Source organism: Chaetura pelagica, unplaced genomic scaffold (assembly GCF_000747805.2).
Source record: "Chaetura pelagica isolate M959 unplaced genomic scaffold, ChaPel_1.0 scaffold611, whole genome shotgun sequence".
NCBI lineage: Eukaryota > Metazoa > Chordata > Aves > Apodiformes > Apodidae > Chaetura > Chaetura pelagica.
This window is the reverse complement of record NW_009951968.1, coordinates 388,617-398,645: the sequence shown is the minus strand read 5'-3', so window position 1 is coordinate 398,645 and position 10,029 is coordinate 388,617. Positions and strand designations below refer to the sequence as shown.

The 10,029-nt window shown below is 47.9% G+C and overlaps 3 protein-coding genes across 3 annotated transcripts in view; 2 read left to right on the top strand and 1 right to left on the bottom strand.

Annotated features, from left to right (window-relative positions):
• The window catches only part of LOC104391731 (protein S100-B), a 2,534-nt gene extending 1,128 nt beyond the window's left edge, over nucleotides 1–1,406 (top strand). Inside the window, exon 2 of the mRNA XM_010001064.1 lies at nucleotides 1,266–1,406. Within this exon, the coding sequence (XP_009999366.1) occupies nucleotides 1,266–1,406 (141 nt within the window). The remainder of the gene's footprint in view (nucleotides 1–1,265) is intronic.
• Nucleotides 1,407–1,740: 334 nt separating this feature from the next.
• On the top strand, nucleotides 1,741–2,332 carry LOC104391790 (protein S100-B-like). The gene is made up of 2 exons (XM_010001133.1): nucleotides 1,741–1,761; nucleotides 2,192–2,332. Exons 1-2 carry the CDS (start codon nucleotides 1,741–1,743, stop codon nucleotides 2,330–2,332), a joined length of 162 nt encoding a protein of 53 aa, XP_009999435.1.
• A 6,454-nt stretch (nucleotides 2,333–8,786) lies between these two features.
• The window catches only part of DIP2A (DIP2 disco-interacting protein 2 homolog A (Drosophila)), an 80,117-nt gene continuing 78,874 nt past the window's right edge, over nucleotides 8,787–10,029 (bottom strand). The window contains exons 36-37 of the mRNA XM_010001122.1: nucleotides 9,845–9,968; nucleotides 8,787–9,039 (exon numbers count right to left, since the gene is read on the bottom strand). Of these exons, the coding sequence (XP_009999424.1) occupies nucleotides 8,787–9,039; nucleotides 9,845–9,968 (377 nt within the window). The remainder of the gene's footprint in view (nucleotides 9,040–9,844; nucleotides 9,969–10,029) is intronic.

Genomic DNA, 10,029 nt, shown 5'->3' with positions numbered 1-10,029 from the left:
TGTGCCTGGGGTTGTGCTGACCCAGGTGCAGGACCCTGCACTTGGCCTTGTTGAACCTCATGAAGTTGGCATGAGCAAACCTCTCCAGCCTGTCAAGGTCCCTCTGGATGGATTCCTTCCCTCTAGGGTGTCAGCCACACCACCCAGCTTGGGATCATCAGCAAACTTGCTGAGGAGACACTCAATCCCACTGTCCATGTCTGCATCAAAGATGTTAAACAGCACTGGTTCCAATACTGACCCCTGAGGAGCACCAATTGTCACTTGTCTCTACTGGGACACTGAACCATTGACCACAACTCTCTGGGAGGGGCCATCCAGCCAATTTCTTATCCACCAAGTGGTCCATCTGTCAAATCCATGCCTTGTGAGTTTGCAGACCAGGATGTGGTGTGGGACAGTGTCAAAGGCCTTGCACAAATCCAGGTAGATGTCATCAGTTGCTCTGCCACCATCCACCACCTCTGTAGCCTTGTTCTAGAAGGCCACCCAATTGGTCAGGCATCACTTGCCCTTAGTGAAGCCATGTTGGCTGTCACCAGTCACCTCTTTATTTTCCATGTGCCTTAGCAGACTTTCCAGGAGGATCTGCTCCATGACCTTGCCAGGCACAGAGACTGACCAGCCTGTAGTTCCCTGGCTCTTCCTTCTTCCCCTTTTTAAAAAACAGGGGCTATGTTAGCAGGAACCTGACCTGACTGCCAGGACCTCTCAAACATGATGGACAGAGGCTCAGCAACTGCATCTGCCAGCTCCCTCAGGACCCATGGGTGAACCCCATCAAGTCCCACAGACTTTGTGCACCTTCAGGTTCTTTAGATGGTCACAAGCCTGTTCTTGTCCTACAGTGGGGGCTGCTTCATTCTCCCAGTCCCTGCTTTGACCTGCTGTGGCCTTTGTGCTGAGACTGGAGCCCTTGCCAGAGAAGGCTGAAGCAAAGCAGTCATTGAGGACCTCAGCCTCCTCAATTTCCTGTGTTGCTATCTAGCCTGTTTCCTCCAGGAGAGACCCTACATTCTCTTTGGGTGTCCTTTTCTCCCCAGCATACCTGCAGAAGCTTTTCTTATTGCTCTTAAGATCCTGGCCAGATTTAATTCCCTCTGGGATTTGGCTCTCCTCACCTGATCCCAGGCTGCTCAGACAACCTCTCTGTAATCCCCCCAGGATACCTGCCCTAGTTTCCACCCCCTATATGCTTCCTTCTTCAGATCCAGCTTTTCTAGGATCTGCTCCCCAGCTTTGGCTTCCTGTTTCTATCCTTTCAGGAGATCAAAGACCAGGAGACTGTGGACAAAGTCATGGAGGCCCTGGACAGCGACGGGGATGCAGAGTGTGACTTCCAGGAGTTTGTGGCCTTCATTGCAATGGTCACTGCTGCTTGCCATGAGTTCTTTGAGCATGAGTGAGCTGGTGGGGAGCAGGTGAGCTCACCTGGAGCTCTTCATGCTGGAGAGATGCAGAGCAGCACTGCTCCTCTGGGAACCAGACTGAGGGTGACTGGGGGCTCCCAGGAGCTAAGCTTGTGCTAGACTTAAGTTGCTTATTAAGTTCTGTGGCTTCGTGAACAAAAAACACCCACATGGCTCAGGAAAGGCTGCTGGCCAGTGCCCACCTGGCTGGATGTCATGTGTGAATGCCTTGTCTCAAGGTGCTTCCCTGCTGCTGCGTGCAAGGGACCTGCATGGGGCTGGAGGCAGGGGGATGCTGCAACCCAATCCTGCTTGCAGAGGGAAGGGGCACATGGAAGGGCTGAAGCACGAGGTGAAGCAGAGGAGCTACTTAGAGAGGCCTGGTTCTGAGCCCACTGGCCTGAACAGAATCGTTTCCGTTGATTCCTGTGGGCTCTGACCATCCTGTGCATGGTACTAACCCAGGCAGCACACCCCCTGCCCTGTCCCAGGAGCTCAGCACAGCCCCTGCCCTGTCCCAGGAGCTCAGACATTCTCTTTGGGTGTCCTTTTCTCCCCAGCATACCTGCAGAAGCTTTTCTTATTGCTCTTAAGATCCTGGCCAGATTTAATTCCCTCTGGGATTTGGCTCTCCTCACCTGATCCCAGGCTGCTCAGACAACCTCTCTGTAATCCCCCCAGGATACCTGCCCTAGTTTCCACCCCCTATATGCTTCCTTCTTCAGATCCAGCTTTTCTAGGATCTGCTCCCCAGCTTTGGCTTCCTGTTTCTATCCTTTCAGGAGATCAAAGACCAGGAGACTGTGGACAAAGTCATGGAGGCCCTGGACAGCGACGGGGATGCAGAGTGTGACTTCCAGGAGTTTGTGGCCTTCATTGCAATGGTCACTGCTGCTTGCCATGAGTTCTTTGAGCATGAGTGAGCTGGTGGGGAGCAGGTGAGCTCACCTGGAGCTCTTCATGCTGGAGAGATGCAGAGCAGCACTGCTCCTCCGGGAACCAGACTGAGGGTGACAGGGGGCTCCCAGGAGCTAAGCTTGTGCTAGACTTAAGTTGCTTATTAAGTTCTGTGGCTTCGTGAACAAAAAACACCCACATGGCTCAGGAAAGGCTGCTGGCCAGTGCCCACCTGGCTGGATGTCATGTGTGAATGCCTTGTCTCAAGGTGCTTCCCTGCTGCTGCGTGCAAGGGACCTGCATGGGGCTGGAGGCAGGGGGATGCTGCAACCCAATCCTGCTTGCAGAGGGAAGGGGCACATGGAAGGGCTGAAGCACGAGGTGAAGCAGAGGAGCTACTTAGAGAGGCCTGGTTCTGAGCCCACTGGCCTGAACAGAATCGTTTCCGTTGATTCCTGTGGGCTCTGACCATCCTGTGCATGGTACTAACCCAGGCAGCACAGCCTCTGCCCTGTCCCAGGAGCTCAGCACAGCCCCTGCCCTGTCCCAGGAGCTCAGCACAGCCCCTGCCCTGTCCCAGGAGCTCAGCACAGCCCCTGCACTGTCCCAGGAGCTCAGCACAGCCCCTGCACTGTCCCAGGAGCTCAGCACAGCCCCTGCACTGTCCCAGGAGCTCAGCACAGCCCCTGCACTGTCCCAGGAGCTCAGCACAGCCTCTGCCCTGTCCCAGGAGCTCAGCACAGCCCCTGCCCTGTCCCAGGAGCTCAGCACAGCCCCTGCCCTGTCCCAGGAGCTCAGCACAGCCCCTGCCCTGTCCCAGGAGCTCAGCACAGCCCCTGCCCTGTCCCAGGAGCTCAGCACAGCCCCTGCACTGGCCCAGGAGCTCAGCACAGCCCACACATTTTCTGGCAAACTGAAATGCCCTTGGCTTGAAAGGCAAAGCATAACCATCTAACAGTCCAGGCTCTTGTCTTGTTGATGAATCCTCCTGCTCTTCAGCAGCCCACAGACCTGGAAGTGAAAGTAACAGCTCCTGGGCTTGGATGTGCCTTGGCAAGGTCTCCAGGTTCAGCCAGTGGGATGGGGGGTCCACCCAGTGTGATGACAGTGCCCAAACGTGGACCAGGCACAGCTTCCAGAGTGTGGAAACAGCAAGAATAAAATGTTGTGTCGGTCTCTAAGCTGCAACTAGTCCCTGGTGAAAAATGAGTCCCTTTGTCTCAGGCTGTGTGTGCCTCCCTGGCTGCCCTGCACTGTCAGAGGGAAGGCTGGAGCTTCCTGTTGGGCACCAACCCTTCATCTCCTCCCTGCCAGCCCTGCTGGACAAACAGCTCAGGCCTGTCAGCATCACCGTGCAAGAAAACAGCAAGAAAAATCACTTACCGTCAAAAAAAAAAAACCCAGCAAACCCAAAATATGTTTTTTTTCCACAAATCCTCCACAAATCAAATGCAGACTTCTACACACCCCAGAAGAAACACTCCCAACCTCACTGAGTGGAGCAAAGCAATGGCACAAACACAGCCTGCAGCACTGGGCCATGGCTCCCATGTGCTCTGAGGCTGTGCTGGCACCAAAGGGTGCTCCTGCCTCCTGGCAGGATCCTGACATGGGAGCACACCTGCTCCCTCTGCACTTTCAGCTGGAAAACACATTTCAAGAGAAAGCAGCAGCTTTTCTGGGTGATCTGTGGGCTGAGGCTGTTCCCCTCACCAGATACTAAATCCAAAGGATGTGCCTTCCTCACTGCACTGCAAGAGGAGGGAATGAGAGTGTGGGTAGGTTTTCCATTCTGAAATGCTCTCCACACTGCATTTTACTGAGTACAAAGCCTGAGTTCATCCTGCATCCCCAACAGTGTGGGATTCCAAATGCAGGGGGAAAGCAGCTGACAGAGCAGGAAACTAGAAGAGCTTTTCAAACACTACAAAATAAAACGCCTCCAAAAACCACTAAGGGCCAACAGGCAACTGATCTTTAAAAGTCCACTTTTGTATTTTCTTCCCACTCCAATTTTGACTCTTGCACATGTAGGTGTTCCAGTTCACAAGCACAGGCACAACCACCACGGCACTGCCACCCACGTTTGGCAAAGAAAAATACCAGATACCAAGACAAACTGTTATTTTGCAGTGACCTTTGCAAACCAGGGTTTAAAGACTGGTAGGAAATTAGCAAACATTCCTCACTTCCATAAGAAAACCTCTATGTTTAGTTGAGAACAGCATTGTTTAAAAAAAAAAAAAAAGACTGGAGAAAAAGACTGGTGTTTATTATTCTGGTAACTTGTGTTGAAATCCAAAAAAGATGGAAATCTGCTCCTATAGCAACTGGCATAACTCAACTGGAAATAAAGCTCAGTGTGTCTAGTTCCTCCTAAACAAAACAACTGGTCACAAAAAAGCTACCTAAAGACTGTAGCAAAAATTTGTCATGACAAGAAACTCTGGCTTTGAAAAAAATCTCCTCTGAAATATCCGACCACGTAAATATTTAAAGTAAACATCAGTTTAGCAGTAAGAGTGACTATAACCAGCATCAGGTACATCCCAAATTGCCAACAGTTAGAGAATTACTCAGTGCCATTTTGTTGGCTGCAAATTAGTATAATCCTGCTCTGTCATGTACCAACCATGTCCATGTCCATGACCATGTCTGGCCCCACACACTGCAGCATTTCCCATGTGCAAGCTTCCAGAACACTCCTTTTTTGGCTTTAAAACAGGGTTGAGAATATGCAACAGAAACCAAGACCAGAAATCCTTCCAAAAGCATCCTTAAAGTGCAGAGAAACATCATTAAATAAACAAGGGACTTGGTACAAAGAATTAGAAATGTACAACTAAAGGAAACTGTTTTCTTTTTCTTCTGCTAAAATAAATTCCTGGGTAACAATAAGTGATAAATAAAGGCAGCAAGTAGCCTCAAAGCACTGCTGCTGGGATGACAAAAAGCTTACAAAATGAAGCCAGTGCAAAGTGCTGGCTGACAAAGACCAGTGCTGCAACCAAGGCAGATTTATTAATGCTTACAAAGTCATTTTGTACCCACTGGGCTCTGGCCTCACATCCCAGAGCAGCTCTGAGACTTTGCCAGCAGCCCCTTCGTGGCACCTCAACCTCCCTCCCTCAACCAGCTACAGCCACTTGGTACCTCAGGAGATGGGGCTTAGAACACCCTCCTTACTACCCTTTACCTTCCCCAAAGTTGAGGTCAATAAAACAAACAAATGTTTCTTCTCTCTTTACCACAAGCTTAACATGCCAAAACTCATTCAATTCCAGATGAATTACACATTTTTGACACCCCTCTTCACTAGTTTTGAGAAAGAGGAGTCAAACTGCCCTAAAACCTGCCAGCTTGAAATGCCCTTCACCCACAGCATTGTGCCAAGCACAACGTGTGTCATTAGCAGTGACAAAACCAGCAAAGGCTCCAAGATCCTTCCCTCTCCCACATACACTGCTTCTAGAAACAAACCCTATTTTGCAGGATGAATTCCTGCTTGTTTCCTAAACCCACTGTTGGTAAAAATCTACTTTCTGTAGGTGTACCATCTCCTTTCCCTCTTTGAACAAAACCCTTTGCCTTCACTTAAGAGACTAGAAGTTAAATTATTTCCACCTACAAAGAACCACACCTCTTGCAGTCTGGCTAAGAGCAGCTGCTTTGGCCAGGAACCCCTAGAAGAGGGTTTGAAAAAAAGTGCTGGCTGAAAACAAAACAACTGAGACCTGCCAAGAGGGTGGGATCCCCCTGTATCCAAAGGGTTGTGCACACACCTTGGCTGTGGGGAGCCTCCCTCAGCAGGCTGTCATCTGCTGTGCCCCAGAAGTATCTGCATTGAGCCTTGTTTCAGATAAATCATTCCATTTGGAAACACTCTCTGGGGTCCTGCTGCTGCAGCACCTCAGTTTCTGCTAATACAAATGAAACCTAATACAAATTAAACCAGACACTACCTGCTGTCAGCCATGGGCCAGGAACACTTCTTCTTCTAGTGACTTCTACAGCTTTTCTGCCTGCTGCTGCTTTGGGTCAGCCTGATGAGGCTCCCTCAGGCTGTCATCTCAGTGCTGCTCCTCCTGTCCCTGCTTTTCACCCAGTGCTTTTGCCCTGGTGGTCATTAGCCTGGGTCTAGCACCAGGTCTCTCTTCATCCTGCTGGTGCTTTTTACAATGCTTTTCAAACCTGGACATCCTGGCATGTGCCCAGCTGCAAACAGTGGGATGGCTGCTCCCCGTGGTGAGTCCTCATGTGCAGCTGGAGGGAGGAGGACCTGGAGAAGGTTCAGCTACACACTGAGCAGCTGTGAGGCCCACATGTCTCCTGAGTCTGCAGGTGCTGCTTGAAGGACAACACCTCCTTGAAGGACAACACCTGCTTGAAGGCCTTCCCACAGGCACAACACTTCTAAGTTCCTCTCCCCCAACCTGAGAAGCTGGTGCAACACCAGCTGGGCAGAGAAGCAGAAGTTCTTCCCACACCTGTCACACCTGTAGGGACGTTCCCTGGTGTGCAGGTGGCAGAGGAGCAGCCTGACCTTCCAGGTTTTGAGGATGTGCCTGTTTGAGGCTTTTAACTGTAAAGCAACTGTGATGAAATTTAGCAGAAAAAAGCTCTTTACACATGAAATTGCCCAAAACACAGGTGAAAACTGTAGATAAGTTTTGATCTTAACAAAGTTTAAATGTTCAAGCAAGTCAGAATTTCAAGAGCTGTACTGAAATGTTTAATGTGCTTTTTGTTTTAGGTTTGACTTTACAAGGCAACTTGTCTCACTGGCATCAATACCTCAATACAAAAAAAAATTTACAATGCTCTATTTGCTAGAAAACCTACAACATTAAAATGGGGGGTAGGTAGTTCTTTCCTTTTCCCAGCTGTTCTGTTACAAGGAGTATCCCACAGTCCACCGGTAGAGGTTGCTGCACTTAATAAGTTACACAAGTTCTGTACATAATTACAGTCATAGTAGAATATGCAGCTGTATAATACACCACAGTAAAACACCATGAGGGCAAAGAACTACTAGATAGGAAAGCTTTCTGTTGAAGATTCTATAGTTTATTTGACCAAGAGTCAGCTTGATATCCTCACATCAGGAGACCAACATCCACCTTTCTCAGGCACTGATCCTGGCAGAATTGCCTTGCAGGAAAACCTGGCTCCTTTGCCAAACCCATGCATTATGAAAAAGGATTTAATTAGCCTAAAGTCTTTTTAAGAACTCTATAAAAATAATTATTTGCTAGTCTCATGCTTACCTTCAAATACATGAAGTATTTGAATAATTTCACATTCTCTTTCTGAATTAGGTTCACTGCAGTGTTAGATCAGGCAGAAACGTCCAAACCTTTTTTAGTCAAGTGTGACACAACCAACTGGGTATTTCAGCTTGAAGAAAACAGGAGTCTGTCTAAATACAACTCTAAAAAGAAATAATAAAATAATGAAAGTTTGTACCACAGCGGATCAACTAACACTGAATTATCTTTTCCATGGTGGAAAAAAATCCCCCAGTATCCTAAGTTTTAGCACAGGATACTCAAGGAAAACATATTGTAAGACCATGCTTTGTAAACATTTCTACAAATCATTCAGAGACTCTTTGCTTTGGAATGAATTTTCAAATGGTTGGTGTGTTGCAGGGCAGTCACAGCTGATGCTATGGGAACAAGCCACTTGAAGTCACCACAGCAGGAGCAGTGAAGGCTCCTGCATCAAGTACTTAAACCTGGATTATTAATTTCTATTTTATTATAAAGTTTATAGCATGACAAGGTCCAGCATGGCACAGTAAGTAACTTTCTTACAGTTGCACTATTTCTTTTTGCTTGGTACAAAAAAAGCTGAACAGCAGCATAATGGTGGTGATATCCAATCCAGGACTGGAATGAATTTTGTTTCTTCTGAATGGGGAACGAGTCACTGATTTAAAATTAAAAAAAGCTGCATTTTTCTATCTCAAATATGTGCAAAATTCCTTTCAGTACAGTAGAGAATATGGTAGAGTTGTGTGCAATCTGGAAAGATCCTGCCAGTTTATTGCAAACCATCCCACGGAGGGTGGACCCCACAGGGTTACCCATGACTTTCAGCATGATTTCCAGGAGTCCTCCTCACAGCTGGTGTTCTCTCCCCACCCCACTTCATGTCCTTTTATGCAGTGCATCAAGTACTGACATTCGTAATTACTGTAAAAAAAAAACCAAACACTGGTCCATGATATTTCTAACAAGCTTCCTTCAGGAATTCCAGTCAACTCTCCATCCTAGGACAGCTTCAACTGTTAAAATGTGTATCAATGGTTTTATGAAAGCAAATGCAATCTGAGAGATGAAGGTCTGGGAAGATCAGCATCTCCATTTCCCTAAGGTCTTCCAACAGCTTCTAAAAAACACAGAAAATGGATCCCAACGTTGTTGTTTGGGAAGTCCCTTGATTTTGGTGCTTTGGCCTTGATATGATCTTCTGCTCTCACATGTTGTAGGCAACATAAATAGGATCCAGCTGGTCAGCTAAAAATCCATCTCTCAAGTGCATCCGCTGCTTCTCACCACGGGAATTGATGGGAATAACACCAGGGTCCACAATGACAACAACACCTACTATGAGATAATGCTCTTCCAGAACCACATTTGTGACCAGTGCCACCAGGTCCAATGCTTCTTGTTCTGAGCCTTCCAGCTCCACAACCACCACCAGCAAGTTGGTCCATGTAAACACAGCACTGTTGGCACAATGGAAAGAGTTACAGTGAGAAAAAAGTAAATAGGCAGAGTTATCAAAGAGAGACCCCCTGGAAATACATTTTGCAAGGCTTGAACAATATCATAAGTAAGAACAAGTGAGACAATAGTGAGGTAAAAGTATCCATAAACCAACAGGCATTAAAGCTGTAACTTCTTGGGATATTTTCCCTCACTTGTTTTTTAATTCTCCATGTACCAAATGCAAGTAGGTCTTTTTTATATGTACACAAGCGTGTACTTAAGAGCCCTTTGCACTTCAAAACTGAAAGGGGAACCATTAGGATTCCACACTTGACATTAACATACTTGTGTGAATCTACAGACTTTATGGTAGGAGAGAAAACACTTCCCAAAGGTGACAAGTACACACGACCCCTTTGAGAGTGGAGAGGAGCTACAGCAAAACGCTGTGATCATCCACTAGAACCAAACCAGAATCATGTATGTTAGAAGCCACCATTCAGGAAATCCTTGAGATGTGCTTTTCCTGCCCAAGTGCACACATTTGGACACAGGCAGGGCAGCTCACAGCCCAGCCTGCAAGTGCTCTGCTGCCCTGTTCCCAGCCCTCCCCAGCTTTCAGCCTTCAAAGATCACATGCTGATAAAAAGGTTTTTTTGAGCAGCAGAGGCAAGGGAAATTTCATTTGAGAAACAACTGCAGGGAGAATAACTAAGGGAAGTTTTGGTGAGCTCCCTGTACAGCAAGTCTCTGCTGCATCACACAGCTCGACTTCTGCTGCTTTAGAAGGAGGAGGCAGGAGATGAATTCTGAGGCTCTTACCATTCTGCAATGCTCTTATGTGCTCGTATCACAGAGGTCTCTATGTCAATGGGATGGTACCTCATTCCTCGGAGCTCCAGGGTTTCATCCAAGGAGCCCACCACATAGAGGGCATCGTGCCTTTCTGCAACACAGCACAGACACATCATCAGACCCACAGGGGGCATCTCCACCTGCTTCCTGCT